At 33.0% G+C, this 17,602-nt stretch overlaps 2 protein-coding genes across 4 annotated transcripts; one reads left to right on the top strand and one right to left on the bottom strand.

Annotated features, from left to right (window-relative positions):
• LOC109336422 (gamma-tubulin complex component 4 homolog) lies at positions 6,667-13,708 on the top strand. Of its 3 annotated transcripts, none has more exons than XM_019573012.1 (16): positions 6,667-7,021; positions 7,354-7,651; positions 7,743-7,879; positions 8,381-8,479; positions 9,213-9,333; positions 9,638-9,904; positions 10,120-10,200; positions 10,295-10,378; positions 10,565-10,651; positions 10,765-10,820; positions 10,924-11,103; positions 11,201-11,426; positions 11,865-11,953; positions 12,297-12,438; positions 13,047-13,169; positions 13,254-13,708. In XM_019573012.1, exons 1-16 carry the CDS (start codon positions 6,867-6,869, stop codon positions 13,317-13,319), a joined length of 2,211 nt encoding a protein of 736 aa, XP_019428557.1. In that variant the 5' UTR covers positions 6,667-6,866; the 3' UTR covers positions 13,320-13,708. The 3 variants fall into 3 exon arrangements, with proteins under 3 accessions (XP_019428557.1, XP_019428559.1, XP_019428558.1); XM_019573014.1 differs by lacking the exon at positions 13,254-13,708 and having other exon boundaries at positions 12,297-12,336; positions 12,378-12,438; positions 13,047-13,161; XM_019573013.1 differs by lacking the exons at positions 13,047-13,169; positions 13,254-13,708 and having other exon boundaries at positions 12,297-12,336; positions 12,378-13,023.
• On the bottom strand, positions 13,810-17,019 carry LOC109336423 (putative S-adenosyl-L-methionine-dependent methyltransferase MSMEG_1480/MSMEI_1444). The gene is made up of 7 exons (XM_019573015.1): positions 16,756-17,019; positions 16,018-16,175; positions 15,820-15,940; positions 15,223-15,347; positions 14,955-15,083; positions 14,685-14,849; positions 13,810-14,110 (listed from the first exon to the last, which is right to left on the bottom strand). Exons 1-7 carry the CDS (start codon positions 16,949-16,951, stop codon positions 14,039-14,041), a joined length of 966 nt encoding a protein of 321 aa, XP_019428560.1. The 5' UTR covers positions 16,952-17,019; the 3' UTR covers positions 13,810-14,038.

The following is a 17,602-nucleotide window of genomic DNA, read 5'->3' as shown; positions in this document are numbered from 1 at the left end:
AAGTTTCTTAGTTCCCTTTAAGGCTTTAACTCATGTGTAAGAGATTAATTTCAACATATTTGATAGAACTTATTTGTCCAAGCTACTCTCTTCTTAGCATTTTTCAATTCAACCCATTTTGGGCCAATCAACGACCCCTTTGACATTTAAGCCCATACATGCATGGGCCCAAAATAAAAATGGAACGAAGAAGCTGAAAAGCCCAATTGTCTTCAGTTTCCGGCACCAACTTGTGGTGAAACATCACAATCTCCACCAAGGATCTGAAGTCAATGCAAGCATAAAGGTATGCACAAGAAGTTTAATTTTAATCAGCAGAGAAGCTTATTGATGGACATAACCTTATAGTTGATACTTGATTTTTTGTGTGTGCAAGATATTTCACATTTATTTTCTACCACTTTGTATCGAGTCTGGATCCTCTTCGGTAACGGAGAGGTCAGTATCAGCCGGTTTTTATAATGTTTTTTAATGAGAAAAGGATTTAGGGTTTTTATAATGTTTTTTAATTAAAATTTTCATTTTATTTTAACTGTAAAATCGTAATCATTGATTACTTTTGTTTGCCACGTGTCACCATCCTAGAAGTTACTTATCTCTCCATTATCGGAGAGGATCCAAACTCCTTTGTATCACAGCCAGGGGTCTCTATTGTACAATGTGGAAGCAGAGTAGGATGCGCTGTGTTCATGTAAATTTCAATTTTAATCGAAGAAGGTAGTGACCAGAAATGATTACTGTGTTATTACATGCATATTTCATGTTTTTCCAGTTAGTCAAGGCAATCATCAACGAGTATCGGTGTAAAAGCAATTTTACTGAAAAATGTGAGAAGGCTTGCAATGTGTTTTACTTTAGCGTAATATCTTTGTAACTTTAGTATACAAATTTATACATACTCATTATATTATTCATTATTTATTTGAATTATTTTTTAAATAGAATTAAGAATGAGTAAATATAAATTATAGATGATGCAGTTGTAGTGTACATTGTATATAAATTTTTTCCTAATAATAATAAGCTAGTTCTTATCCATATTGCAATCTTTGAGGGGGCCATTTTTTATTCACAGGTAAATGGGTTTCTGGTTTGATCAAATATTAAAAGGATTTGTAACCTTTGATTAATTTCTCAAATCTAATAATGGGCAAAAAAAAGAAGGAAGTGGCTTTTTGTTGTGTTGCTGTTCCTTTGTCTGAAGCATAGTCAAATATATGCATCAAGTGCTGTTGAATTTTAGCTGGTTAGGAGTATGATTGAGTTTCAAAAGCCTTTGAATAGTATGAGTGCCTAACCAAATAAAGCATTTACTACATACCAAATGCTGGTGGCACACGCCAATATTAATGTCCTTAGATTTCATAATGACCTCATCCAGAATCTATGTTCATCTTCCACAAGATAGAGCATAGCATGGCCCTAATTTTTAAAAAATAAAAAACCCATAACTTCTCCAACCAAATCCATCTTTAAATAACATTAAAATATCACCATTACTGCATGGACCTTATCAGTTATTTAATGCACTGTGACATAGATGAAGTGTTACATTTACATTTTGCCTTTGAATTGAACCTTTGTGTATAATTAAATTGATATGGCAGCAGTGAAGGATACAGGAAAGAGTAATGATGGGTCTGCATAAGTATGGCCTATGTAGAAACTGAATTTGGATTTGAACCATTGCTGCACGGCACAGGTTCTCAGCATGCTATTCACTAGATTTTGCAATATATCATTACTCTTCCCCTTAAGAAGGGAACAACCTTCTCAAAGAAGGGGTTGTAATGGGGATACGTTATGGAATTCTAATAGTTTTTATATCATAGCTTTAGACCATTTATCAATTGGTAAAGGTTTGAACTTTTTGTGGGAGAAACAAGTTGAAATCTGATCTCAACATATGATGATCGCCTTAGTATGGATCACAAATGATACCTTACAACATTTTTTTAGTATTACCACTCGTAATAAGTGTTGCTCCCAACATTCGAACTTTTAACCTTGTAATCATGTTGAGATTAATAGAGTCTTACACCATTAGATCAACACTCTGTTGATATACTTACATTACAACATTTGAATGTTTATACATGGTATTATTTCATGAGATATATGGGGAAAAACTAACATATGTATACACCTTTCATTAGTTGAAGGGCATTAATATCTTAACCAATTATCTAATATTCTTATATTTCATACATTTTTCTCTTGATCTATCCCACTTAATTTTTAAGAACTATGAAGAACTAGAGTACTTTCACAATGAAGAATCATTCATATGTTTTTTAATTTAAGAACCCGAATCTAATTAAGAACATGTTGTGGGTGCTCTAAGAATCAATATTCCTATTTTCTCTCTTTAAACTCAAACTCAGAAGTCTTATCCAAAGTAGATATAACATTATTTGTGTGGGTTTGGTATGAGTGCTAAAATAAAGGTAAAAATTTGATGTGTAGGTTTTTAATATAATTTATAGATTTGGTTATTCTCAGACAATAAAGTTGTTTTTGAGAGACTAAAATAATTATATTGCATTGGGAAATATTTAGATGAATATTTTATACTATCTAACTTCATATTTTCCTATATGAAAATATATATTCCTTTCCTATGAAACCCCATGATTTATGAATGAAACATATTAATGAATTTTTCACCCCATACCAAACATGCCAGGAATGGAATAGGTTTATCATTTATGGCTATGTGGTTAGCCATTGACTTTGAAGTAGCTACAACTTACGCTTGCTGAATAACATGTTGCCTTTATGTTCATCGTAGAAGAAAAACTTGCTTATATACAATGACTAAGATGAGATAAAAAGTTCCTTTAAACCTGTCTCTGAAACAAACGGATAAGGATATATTCACCATTAATACACTTCAACTTAAATCATAAGCAAATACAACTTACTAAATTAACAATAAAATGACCCTAGCTATGTGAGTTGCTCATATTTCACATGATGCCTTATCAGGTAAAATCCGTTCTTCACGGGTAGTGTTTGGGTATTTAAGTTACTCCATTGAAATTCTTGTAGTCTAGCCTCTGCTTAACCAGCCAAAACTTTGGGAGAAAAGGTAAGGACCTATTACATATATAGGGAATCATATCAACCTAGGGAGCTTCCCAACTTTTTCTAAAACTATCACATACACACATGCCATTACTCAAAATTTTGCATTCAACACGCAAAGCCTACGTGCACTCATACATTATTCTTCTCCCCCTTGCACCATCAAATTCTTTGTCATGAAAAATCAATAGTGGTTTTTCTACAATAACTTTTTTACTTCAAATATGAAATTTTGGTTTTTCCATTGAAATTTCACAAAAAATATATGCAGAGAGTGGATGAGTTATATAGGTTGTCATTGCATCATTCAGATTTAATTATCATTGTCTTCCAAAAAATAATTCAAATGAATGATGGATGATGAATGATTATATAAATTTTTAGATTGACAATGTATTGATGTTAGACTGACATAATGTAATAAATTTATATAACTATGTTAAAAAAGTAATTAGGTGATTGAATTGAAAGTCTTTATTAAAATTGGTTAATCTATATTTGGTTTATTCAAATGTGAATTCTCACGTTGAATAAGAGGGGACGAGTGGAAAAAAATTAAGTGAAAGAAGGCTCATGAGTTTATTCAAGTGTGATGTCTCATTTATGACTCTTCACTCTTCTCATACTCTAATAACAATAGAACTTTTAGTAATCGGAAGCTCCCCAGTTAACTTATTATTTATTAAATCATAGCTTATAAGTCAATGTCTTTTTAAGATGAACTCTTTACTACTATGTTGTCAAACACTCTTAATAAAAAGTTCTCACGGGAGAGGGAAAATGAGTGAAGGAAAATGAATGGCCACTTAGTTATTATTCATAAGTCAGACTCTTCTTTAGTAATGAAGATAACAATGAGATGAAAATATATAAGAAAACTAAAAGACAATAACATTTTTACCCTTAAATATATATTAAAAAATCTAACGGTCCTCTCCAATCATGTTTAGGAATCCGACTCATTATTCATATATCAACATAACATGGTTTTGGTACACTACAGAGTTAAGGGACTCATGAGAGTGGTAGTTCTACTCTCAATTGCTGCACTGAACCTTAAATGAACAAAGGAGTTGGTGACTTTTTTAATTAATGTTTATGAAATTAAGGCAGACAAGACTGAAATTGGGTTACCTTGAATATACCCTTGTTTGAATTTCTGTGCATAGTACTCTGTCGTGATGGCATAAGCCATAAGCATTGCTTCACTTCACTCATTGCTCCTGCCACATTACTTACTACTACTTATATTAATCTTTTTCCTTTACCTATCTCACATTCTCACTCTCTGTCTCTAATGTTGAGACCTATAAATACCCTCACCTTTTCCTATGTCTACCTCAACCAATTCTACTAGGTGAGAAAGCTCTTGTTGGAGAAGCAGGGCACGTGCAATTCTCTTGGCTTTTGTTTTCTCATATCATATGCCATTGAATTCTTTGCACGTGCTCCCCTTCTCCAACATGGGTTTCTCACCTTTGCTTCTTCTCTTAACTCACTTTATCACTTCATGAGGTAATATATTGTTTTTCCTATTTTCATGAGTTACATATTACTAACATATATCAGTTTTAAATTGTGCTCTCTAATAACTGTATGCATAAAGAGAGAAGAGGGTTGAAAGAACTATCATTTCAGGTTACTTCAGTAACTTCATTTCATGACTGAGATAGCGTGTGCACTGTGTAAGTTATAATGAATTGGTCAATTTATACTCTATAAGCAAAGTTATTATTCTAATACCATGTATTATGATGAGCATGAATGTTTAGGTATATGATTTATGAACTATGATTACATTCACCCTTTTTTTTAATCTTATTTTACTTGTAGTTTGAAACTGGACCAAAGGACACTCTCCTTAGTTTGTATAATCTGGTTTTGAAGTTGAACACCTTTTAGAAAGTCAAGTACCAGACACACACAGAGCCTAAGAGCTATGAAGGAGGAGGAGTTTATTGGAGTGTGATACAAGAATTCATTAATGTTTGAAAGAGCAAGACTTGGAGTGTAATCCAAAATGATGAATCATATAATAAAGAGACTTAAAATTAAACTGTCCATATGCTTCCTATAAATTGTTCCAACTTTGTTTTTTAAATTAAAGGAGGTAATCCAAGACTTAATGTGGGAACTAGGCTAAAGTTGAGGATAAGCAAGCAACATAAGTTAAATTTAAACTTGAGAGTTGGGATCAAATAATATCCAAAAAAGACTTGATGCTAATTTTACTTAATGACTTAGGCAATTGAACGAGGGAACTGTTTTACACTTTTACTTAGTGTCCTAATGTCTATACATTATTTGCAAGAAAAAACATCCGAAGATGCAACATAGTTAGTTGGAAAACAGAGTTTTTCATGTACTTGGAGAATTGTTTTTTAAACATTTTATTTTGAAAGTAAACAAAGTGTAAGAGGAGTTCAAGCATTACTGTACTGAATACTAATTTTAGACATAAAAAAGTCGTTGTTTCTTTCCTTAAAACAATTAAAATATATTTAACCAATGAAAAATATTGTTACATAAAATCAAGATAAATTCTTATGAGATATAAAAATATATATTTAATTTTGTAAATAAGTAAAAATTAAAAGAAACAAACAAACAATTTTAGGGTATCAACTAGTTTGATAATACTATTTTAACAGAGGCAAACAAGATATTAATATATTCATTGACCGGTAATTGGCTTGTGAGTTTAGAATTCTAGTTTAACAACCAACCCATTCTAAATTAGCCATAAAAAAAGCTTTCTAGTTTTTGTCCAAAAATGTAACAACGACTGTAAATGTTTTAGAAAATTGTGGAACCAGTATTAATCAAGAATCTGGTTGCAATATCCTTTTCTTATATTTGTAAGTAACAAATTAATTTTTTACTTTACATAAATCTCCATCTCATCCTTTTTACATTAGTTATTCTTTTTTCTTAAAGAAATTTCAGACTTAATTAGGTATTACTTTTCAAATATACTCTTATTTATTATATTTGTTTTACTTTCCGATGCCTCTATTTTAATTATGAGAAATAGATAATGATTAAATGAGAGTATGATATTTAAGTAAATTACATCATTACCATTTCTTAAATTATATATAATCTTAAAAAAAAAACAATTAAATTGTTAGAGGATCTAACTCAAATTTTTTAGTTATTAACTAGTATTTATACATTCTTTAAAATTTAAGAGAAAAAATATATATATTAAAAATATATAAATTATATACACTATTATTGTATCATTCCCAATTTATATTTAACCTACATAAATATTACATTCACAATTTAATACATAAAAAGTCATTATACAAGATTTTAACAAAGTTATTATATATTACGATAATTCATACTTAATTATCATTATTTACGTATGAGTGAAGATTCACTTATTTCTCATCCTAGTCATAATTTTAAAAGAAATACAATAATTTAGATTTACTTACTAATTCAAATCATTAGATTTTTTTTTTTACAATTGATGTATACGGTGAAGGCTCACCTAGATATTACACTCAAAAGTTATTATTCAAGATTTTAACAGTTCTTTATATTTAAATTTCAATCATTTATGCCGTTTGCAGAAGAAAAAATGTGCAAATTTCACGTTGGACTCTCGTCGGAGTTCAGAAGCCGCAACCATCGTTGAAATCATTCATTCTGCTTCTCACTTTTTTTGTGATCTAATCTAACATTTACTTACACGAACTATCCCAATTTTCACATTCTTCAACATTTCATTATCATATTCATATTCTCTTCTCAAATATACAATAACAATGTTGCACGAGCTTCTGCTATCGTTACTTGGCTACACTGGCGACTTAATCATCGATACCAGAGAGAGTGAAACCCTTTCTTCTCAAACCCCAATTTCTGATGAATGCACTTTCAAGCTCGCTCCCAACATCGACTTTATTGACCCAAGCGACAGGTTCTCATCAAAGTCTCAATCTTTTCCAAAGCCCCGTTGTTTCTAACTAACAATTTCTTCACTTTGTAGGGATTGTGTCAATGTATCTTGGTTTTATATTTTCTGGGCATGTTTCAAAATTGAAACTTGCTATAACAAAATTGCAACTTGTAGGGAACTTATTAAGAGGATAATCGCATTTGGGTTTTAAGATCTTTTCTTCTTTTCAAAACCCCAATAATTATAACTAAAAATTCCTCCACATTTGTAGCGTTTTTTTCCAATGTATTATTATTTCTTTTATGGGCATGTTGCAAAATTTCTAATTGCTATAACAAAATTGCAACTTGCAGGGAACTTATCGAGAGAATCATAGCATTGGGGTTTTATTATAGGGAACTGGATCGGTTTTCAGCAAAGTCTAGGAATTTAAGCTGGATTAGGTCTTCAAATGAAATTTCAAACCCTTTGGGAACTGTTTCTGGTATGCCAGAGGGGAAAAGGGAGAATCCCAGTGTATATCGTAGGGCTTTAGCAAATGGCATTGTTGAGATTCTCTCAGTTTATAGGTCCGCGGTTCTGCACATTGAGCAGTTGTTGTTGTCTGAAACCATGCCTATATTGGCAACAGTTACTCAAGGACTTAACAAGGTTAACTTTGCTGTAACCTTTCTGTGTCCGATGCTAACTTGTTGTTTATGTTCATTTTGATATAAGCTTTGTTTTTTGGTGTGCTTTGCAGTTTTTCTCCCTTTTGCCACCTTTATATGAGCTCATCCTAGAGATTGAGCATGATGATATTCGTGGCGGGCAACTTCTTAATCTTCTATATAAAAGATACCACTGTGGAGTGCCTGAATTACAAACTTGCATACAGAGGTATGAGGTTCTTTCCATGAACTATAGTCTTAGTATAGTTATATGCATATTGTGTACCAACAAGGCGTTGGTCTCAGGCTCCGCTAGATCCCTAGGGTGACCATAAGGTCAAAGGTTTGATTCCTGGGAGCAACATTTGTTGGGAGGGGCAACCACACACCGCGAAAGAGATTAGTTCTTTAGCCATAGGGTGAGGGGATACCCTTGGTAGTACCAAAAAAAATATGCATGTGTCATTTCCAACTGTGTGATATGTGTACCTTTTGGGATTGTATTTGTCAATTAACATTTATAGTTTTAACTCACGAATATTTTAATGCTGCAAAAAGAATCACGAGTGATGAAAAAATATCAAACACTATCATGTTGGGTTTGGATGTAGGTTAATGAAGGATTTATTTGGCGATCAATATGTTCATTATGGTCTCTAATATGCTAAGCTCACTAACATTCTGGTGACACTCACTGCTAATTATTGTTCTATTCTTGTCCAAAGCTTAGGCTTCTTTGGCATGGGCATCAGGTCATGTATAACCAGCTTGCATCATGGATGGTTTATGGGATTCTTCAAGACCAGCATAGAGAGTTCTTCATTACGAGGTAACTCAATATTCTTTTTCAGTGTGTATATTGCCGATATGCATGCATGTCTCTCTCTGTGTGTGTTTGTGTATCTTGTTTCTCGTATCACAAATCACAATTACAGTGGTACACTGAAGCAATGGTGTTTCAGGAGTTGCATTTCAAGTATGGTGAATATCATAAGAAATACAGTTTCCATTTGTTATCTGAGAGTTCGAAACATTTTTAGCCTCTTTGATAATAATTCCTTAGTTGATGTATCATTCTCATAGATTTGATATAAAGAATGATTATTAACAATTATTACAGTTATTAGTTATCAAAACGAACATAGCCTCATTAAATCTAAGTTTCTGTAATATACTAGTTTGATATCATAACCATGATTTTGCGAGAACTAAACAGTGCTTACTTATTTTATTAATTTTTTTGTACACTTACGAGAGAACTTATTAGCAAAATCATAGAAAGGGGGAAATGTCTGATTAAGACAAAGAGTTTGAAATTATGCCTTAAATCAATGTAGTATCTTTTTCACCATCACCTTCTCCCCTCAAAACAAGAAGAAAAAAACGTGGGTAAATTATATGGCACGTGTTTGGTATAGGAAAACTAACGTAGTCTTTCCTCTTTGCTTTTCTAAAACATTGTGTGGGTAACATTGATGATTTCTGTTTTCTCAGGTAATGAATTCCAATATTTGCAATTCCTTTGTTAATTATATACTAGACCTGATTCATTTGCTTTTCAGGCAAGAAGATAGAGATATAGAGAATAGCTCATCTCATCCAGACATCTCTGAAAAGCTGGCTCGGTTGTCGACTGATGATGTATCTTTAACTGATTGGCACTTAGGCTTCCACATTTGTTTGGTAATTGCTCTTAATATTAGCTAATTCATAACACACCATGACATGGATCTTATTCATTTTCTGGTGAAAATTATCTTGTCTATCGTTGTCTGTAGCTCATTTGTCTGTGCCAATGGAATTCCACGTCTCATTCTTTGAGTGGGATTTTTTCCAGTTTAATAAGGGAATTCTTATTGTTGGTTACCTTAAATTGTCAGGATACATTTCATTATTTTTTGGAAGTCGACTTTATCCAAGAGAAACAAGAGTTCCTGAAATTTGGCAATTTATTTCTGTTTGAATTATTTTCAATCTTGTTTTGCAGGACATGCTGCCAGAATATATACCTATGCGTGTTGCAGAATCAATTCTTTTTGCTGGTAAAGCTGTCAGGGTTCTACGGAATCCAAGTCCTTCCTTTCAGTCTGGGGGTGCTGTGTATCCTCAAATGCCTAAAAGCTTTCACAAAATACACGGATTAGCAGGTCGATCTCAATTTCAGAGGGTGCCTGTAATTAATAAGGGAATGGAAGAAGATTTGCTTCCACAGTCTGAGGCTGATAATATTGAAACTATGCTTCTGGATCTAAAGGTTTCTGTGTCCTACCACTTCACTGTATCATATAGATGCTAATTTTTGTAGTCATTTTTAATAAGTAGTTGAGTTGTTAGTATACTTTTCATTTGGCTTATTTTACTGTTCTTAGTTTCTAATTCTACATGACTAATGTATGTGTTGTGGTTCAGATTTTCTTTATAACTAACACCAATTAGTCTTAAAGTAAACTTACTGTGAACTTTCCACAGGAATCATCTGAATTTCATAAAAGATCGTTTGAATGTGCTGTGGACTCTATTCAGGCTATTGCAGCCAGTCATCTCTGGCAGGTGTTTAATATAAAAATTTTGGTTCATATATTCATTAGTTTGTGGTGCATTTATGTTTAGAGCAATTAAATTTCTGTTCCCTCCATATCTGCAGCTTGTGGTTGTGCGTGCTGACTTGAATGGCCACTTGAGGGCCCTGAAAGACTATTTTCTTTTGGCAAAGGGAGATTTCTTCCAGGTAAAACATGCAGTATTATCTATATTATTATTTTCACCAGCATGAATACATATCAATTTACATTTTTTTATTTGTATGAAGTAAAAATACCATTTATTATATTTACTCAGTTCCAAACTTCAACATATTTTGTAATTTTGATGAAGATATATGGATATGTTTGATTTACTTATGGTTTTCTTTTAGTGTTTCCTTGAAGAAAGTCGTCAGTTAATGCGTTTACCACCTCGACAGTCAACTGCTGAAGCTGATCTTATGGTCCCATTTCAGCTGGTTTGTTTAGATTATGATTTTATGGCTTAATGTGGTTCATGTATTAGTTACTTAAGCTTGTTAATGTTTTTTATGCCTTATCTAAGGTTAATTGCAATGCCTTCGCAATGCAGGCTGCACTAAAAACTATTGGTGAAGAAGACAAATATTTCTCTAAAGTGTCATTGCGGTTAGGGTCTATATTCATTAATGTTTATTATACTCATATTAGTTTTGTAGTGAACTGTTAGGAACAATGAACTGAATGAGCTAAATTCCTTTCTCTCTTCTAGGATGCCATCCTTTGGAATCGCAGTTAAATCTTCCCAATTAGATCCACCAAAGGCAACCTCTTCTACGGATGGTACCCGTGCTTCTTCCAAAATGTCATTTGAAGGTTGGGATGGTATTGCTCTAGAGTATTCTGTTGATTGGCCTTTGCATTTATTCTTTACTCAAGAAGTCCTCTCTAAGTAAGGTTCTACTCCTATCATCATGCTGCAGGGTGGATTCCTTTCTGATCCTACTTGTTTGAAATATACTAGATATAACTGCAAACACTTTTAACAGGTACCTTAAAGTCTTCCAATACTTACTACGGCTCAAACGAACACAAATGGAGTTGGAGAAACTGTGGGCATCTGTAATGCACCAATATCATACTGATTTTGCCAAACGCCAAAATGATCGAGACAAGTGCTCAATAACAAATGAGAAACGTCAGCGTTTACGACCAATGTGGCAAGTGAGAGAACATATGGCATTCTTGATCAGAAATCTCCAATTTTATATTCAGGTTTCTAATATATTTGATTACTACTATAAATGTTGTTCGGAGTAGTTGTGTGGTCTATGCATTAGTTCAATGCTAATATATTTGTTGGGATATATATGCATCCTTGCACTATGTAATAAGTGCTTCACTGATTGGATATGGAATGGGTGGTACCACCTGACCATACTCAATTTATGCTACTTTCTCCTCTGCTCAGATTACATTTTGACTCGTACAGTGCGAAATAGAAAGAAGAGTTGATGTCATTTAAATTTTCTATTGCTTATAGCCTGGCTGATCTGATTATAAATGAAAATTATTATTAGAATAAAGTTGTGTTGAACTGAGCAAAAAAGCATGCTGGTGTTATTCTAATGACAGTTTATGGGCATATATACTGTCTAATTATGACAAATAAAATGTCTATTTCACAGTAAAAATTTCTGCTTTCTTTTGCAGGTGGATGTGATAGAGTCTCAATGGAATATTTTACAAGCTCACATTGAAGAATCTCATGACTTTACGGAACTTGTGGGCTTTCATCAAGAGTACTAATTTCTCGACTGCATATTTTTAACTTTTTACATTTTAGAATGACAAATATTCTATTCTTTGCTAAACTATTTAGATTGCATGAAATATGAACCATGACGATCATATTTATCCAAATTAAGTCTAACTTATTGAGGACTATCAAAATAGTAGACCAACTTTTATCCTATTGCTATTGTATATCAGCACTGTGGATTATATTCTACTTTTATGATCAAAGATAATTTAGTTTTTCAGTTGGTTTTTACTAAACATAGGTAGGTGGTTACTTTTATTTCTTGTGGTAGCTGTTATACCTAAATGTTGCTTAATAGTATATGATTTTCATGTCTTCTACAGGTATCTGTCAGCCTTAATTTCACAAGCTTTCTTGGACATTGGTTCTGTGTCAAGGATACTGGATGGCATCATGAAGCTTTGCCTGCAATTCTGCTGGAATAATGAGACCCAAGATACTTCTGAACTCGAACATATAGCTGAGGTAATGATGCATCGCTGGTTTTGCCAAATAACCATACATGAATATGCATCCAATATGGAGTCATTATTTTCCTCATACACTTTGATAAATTAATCCCAGTAAGCTCAATTATGAGAATTGTTTAAATCGAGGGAGAAACTTTAATATGCTAATTTTAAGTTGTTCTTATTCATTACATTTCATGTAATAGTGTTTATGATGATATAATGTCAGAAGCTGAATACTATCTAAGTCTGCCCTACTTAGCTGAATGAACAAGAAAATAAAAAGGAGTGTTTATGGAATTGTATTGTCATTGTATACTGTAAGAAACATAACTTTCTTCCTCATAGACGTATTCCTTCATTCAGTTACTTAGTTTCTCTTCTTCAATGACATAAAATTTAAGTTTCTTAATATGATTGTTAACCGGAGCTAAATTGCAGAAGCAGGTCTGTACTTAGATGCAACTTATGCTTTTTTTCTGGATCAAGTCACATTTCATTCTTATTTTTCTCCTTTTTCCTACTAGATTGGACCTTTTTCAAAATTCCAGTTACATTAATTAGATCTTCATTCCCTAAATTGAGTTTTTTGACTGTTTATTTATTCATTTATATTCTGTGTAGGAATTCAACAAGAAATCAAACTCATTATACACTATACTGCGGAGCAGCAGGCTCGCTGGGAGTCAGCGGGCTCCATTTTTAAGACGTTTTCTATTGCGGTTAAATTTGAATTCATTCTTCGAGGTAAATCAACCAAGATACATAATCAAATATTTAGTGTTAGTGTTTTGATCATATTATTTCTTACTTATGTGGCTTTGTTAACAGGCAACTGCAAGGGGAGTGCTGAATGTTGTGAGACCAAGGCCTTCACTTGTTTTAAATCAGCACTAGTATAACCACTAGTTCAAAGTTGTATGCGGGTTTTGTCAATGCATGTGATCTTCTGATGGGTTACCATGTTGCCAACCAAGTGTCATCTATTCACCCTTTTTGCTTAACAATCCTGCAACTATCTGCTGCATGTGGTTGTTGATCCTTCCTATTCCTACCTGATTGATTTTCATTGTAAGCACTGGTCAGTTTGGAAAGTGGTTCGTTACGCGGCTGATAGATGATGGTGGCTGTCTTCCCCACTTTGTGTGTTGTGTTTTTGTATATGTGAGCACTGATCTGATCTGTGTGTATAACATTGTAATGCAATTCTTCATTGTTTGTGGAAAAACTGAAGTTACTGATTTACTTGTTGAATTCAAAATTTACATGCTTGGAAAGTTGGAACACTCTTCTCTCTCAATCGAATGACACTTCTCTTCACACTCTCGATCTCAATCTCTCTCCCGCCAGATAAATATTGAAGCTGAGTCTAAAAAGGAAATGTAGCTGGAGAAATGAAAAAATACACTTAAATTTGATATTTACTTACACTTACATGAATCAAATGTTTTCCTAATATTGTTTGAACATGTTGTAAATAATATATCTCCATGGAACTGAAGAAATAAGTGATATGCAGAATGACAACATGAAACTGAAGAAATAAATCCCAATGATTTGAAGTGGCAGGAAGTTCCCTTCAGAGTTAATTAGCCTGTGGTGAATCTTGTATACTTCTATAACTCTTCAAAACCTTCTTCATCCCCTTCAGCCTCTACCCTCTCAAATTCCCTTCTCCATGTTTCCATCTGCCAGAATATTGATGCCCTTAATCACTTGAATTATATACAAATGTAACTACCAGACTAGACCAAAATTGATGTCATATTGGCAAGACCAGATTTTCGTAGAAAACATTTACAACGCAATTTCTTACTAAAGTGACAAATTAAAATTTATTAATCTAAGAACAAGAAGAGAAGAGGGAGAAAAATTGTAGTGGTTATCAACAAAATATGAATACAGGATCTTGGGTTATTAACAAGATATGAAAGGGATTAGTTGTTAACCCATAATTAAAATAAACTAACAAATATTTCTACTTAAAGTATTATAATTAAAATTTAATATAATAATATACAGTTACTAATAACAATTGCAATACTATATTTATTAAATAGATTAATTTGTTAAGCTTAGAATGTTTATTCAATGGTCGTAGGCCTGACCTATTTAACTAAATATGCTTTCAAAAAGACTTGAGTCTGCCTTGAGCCTATCATAGGTCAGGCCGAACATAGACTATGCCATAGGCTGTTATTGGGCGGCCTACCCTATTTTCACCCATGATTGCCATGCCAATCTAAGTGCAAGATATCTCACCTGATCATCAGAAAACCGCAGTTGTTCTGCAACAAACAATATATTATTGTAATGTCCTGGAGCAAATTCATCCTTTGAACACTTAGCAACACCTTCAAAATCAATCATTTCCACTCGGAAGCCATTGCTCATGAATAGTTTTTCCATCCACTGCCTTGTATTGGACTGTGCAAGAAACCATAAAAATATTTGTTTTCCTTTCTTTTTCTCGGCGAAGAAAATTAATTAAATTCGAACTAGGTGTTACTTGATAGATAATTGCAAACTGACCTTGTTTTTTATTTCAGCCTCAGATAACCAGACGGGTAACTCTCCCACAAAAAAGCTTCCCTTCATAGCCAAACTGCTTATCATTGACAAAACATCTTCAAATATTGACAGTGTCATCATGGGAAACCCCTGCAGGAATAAGCTCATATCATATGACTTCCTTAACTGCACAATCAATTCACCCCCTTTTCCTCTCATATTCACGAACTTTGCTTCTGAATTAAAGTGCTACTAAAGGAAATTAGGAAAGAATTTGGAACTTGATCACCTGTAAGGCCCATACACTTGGCCTGCTGCCATTATATCCTCTAAATTGCAAACCATGTTTTATATCAGATGATTCCAGTGGAATATGATACAATAAGCAACTTTTGGGGATCTTAGCTCCAACCCCTGAAACTTGAAAAAATGAAATACACATAGATATCTACCTTTATCTTTGATCTACTAAAAATGCACATTCACATATGCAAAAGGATACTTACAACATTACTGTTGAAAAACCAGTATGAAAACAAGCTACAGCCATTATTTACAGATTTTAGTGAGGTATCTCGTAAGTATTTTAACCATGAGAGATTCTAAAGTGCTCCAAGAGCAAGAGATTGTGCTTATACAAACGTAACTTTTTTTCACTGAGCCATAGCTTTGTTTGGAAATTAATCTTATTGTGTCTTTTGTTTTCTACTTTTCTATTTTTGACTTATTCAACTGAGCAGACACATAGTATGCTTGTGTGTGTAATCACTAAGTTTCCCACTCTCACCATTGTCTACATCGCCAAATTTGTCAAAAGGATATTTATAATGGCAATAATGCATGCTTAAAATATCACAATCAATTTAATTTGATAAAGTAATGTCACCTTTAAGATTCTCTGCCGCTGTTTCGAATATTCTTTCCGGGGATATGTCAAATATTATGGTTGAAGTGGGCCAACGAAGTCTGTATGGTCGTGTATCCATGCCATCAGTGAACAAAACTACCTGTAGTCAGAAGATGAACCCTATCAAACTACATAAAGGAAAAACAGCACATATGATGCAATGCAATCAGCAAGTACCTGCTTAACTCCATCAATATGGCTCGCCGCACCAAGCAACTTATCATCAATGAACTTAGTTGCAAGACAATAGGGATGCAAATTATGCATTGTATCCTCGGAAATATTAGGATCAGGAGGGACAAGACAAGCAGCATATGGATCTACAAATAGAGGCTCTGCAAGGATAAACTATGAATGTTTCTCTTATTTACAACCCGGCATATAAATAGAAAGGAGCGGATTTCAAACAGTACAATTACCATTCAAAATTTAAGACAATGTAAAGCTCTTTTATGTAAAGTGTGGAATAATCTATACCATCAATTAGACAAGGCAATGCATGTAGTACTATAGGAAGTAAGGAGCTATGTTATGCTACTCAACATGACTTGCTATGCTACTTAACATGACTTGTTAGTACAACATGACTTTAACTACAGATGATCTTTTCCTCATAAAGTCAATTCATGTGACACTTTAAAATGTTTAACATCAACAAGCTCCCCTCGGCGTGAAGTTTGCAGGACTAATTTCGCACCAAAAGCTAGCTAGCTGGTAGGAAAAGGTTGCCCAACTAACTGTAAACAGTTTTTCCTCATATACTCTACCAATATAGAACTTTTAACGTTTAACAATGATGAAATAAAATGGAAGTAAAATTAAGCAGACAATATAGGCATAAAGTGATAAGTGAGTAGGCATCTTTGACATGTTTGATAAAATGCGCAAGAGAAATGGGAAATTGGAATTACTTGCCAGGTTGATTTGTTTGATGGAAACGAAGAAAAGCAGAAGCAGAGGCAGAAAGGAATAAAGGGTCATCATTATTAATGTTGTTGTTGAGTTTCATTACACAGAACGTTGTTTTCTTCTTGGAGTTGCATATTCTTAGTGGCGGAGGTTGAATAGTGATGTTGATGTAAGCAACAGCGAGAGCATGCGGAAAACCCATAAAGCATTCGAAACGTGGGACACGTGAAGACAATCTACCTTGACCTTGAGTTGAAGCCTATATTTGAGAAAATTTATGTGGGTATTGTAGTTTGAATATACTATCTCATGTTTGGGTAGCTTTTGAATGAATTACGAGAATGAAGTAGTTTCTGTGAATTTTGTGAATAGGGTCCACAATTTTAAAATCGGGAACGGGAAATGCGATTTCTCATCAATCTCGTAGACCAGACCCACGATTTTCCTACACTCTCTCCTCAAGACAATGCATGACTTCCATAGTTGTCTACACTATGCACGCGATTGGATGGGATATGATGATTTTTGAATTTTCCCTTTACATGAATATGGTATTGTTATTTATTGTTTTAGGAGTTTGTTTTATTGATTATAGTGAGTTTTTTAAAAAAGTTAAGATTTATGATTTTTAGTGTATAAAAATAATATGTTTAAATTAAAATTGTAAAATTTAATTTAATATGATAATTTTACTAAAGTGATAGTTTTATGGAATTTGGTTAAAGTTTTTGATATTTTTTAACATTTACTGTAAATGTAGAAATTGAAATAATAAGACAATTTCATATAATGAGATTGATACTTGTATTAGGAATTTGAAAATGATTATATTAAAAAAACAGAACGAGAATAG

Source organism: Lupinus angustifolius, chromosome LG20, assembly GCF_001865875.1.
Source record: "Lupinus angustifolius cultivar Tanjil chromosome LG20, LupAngTanjil_v1.0, whole genome shotgun sequence".
NCBI classification, from domain to species: Eukaryota; Viridiplantae; Streptophyta; class Magnoliopsida; order Fabales; family Fabaceae; genus Lupinus; species Lupinus angustifolius.
This window is presented reverse-complemented; position numbering and strand designations above follow the sequence as displayed.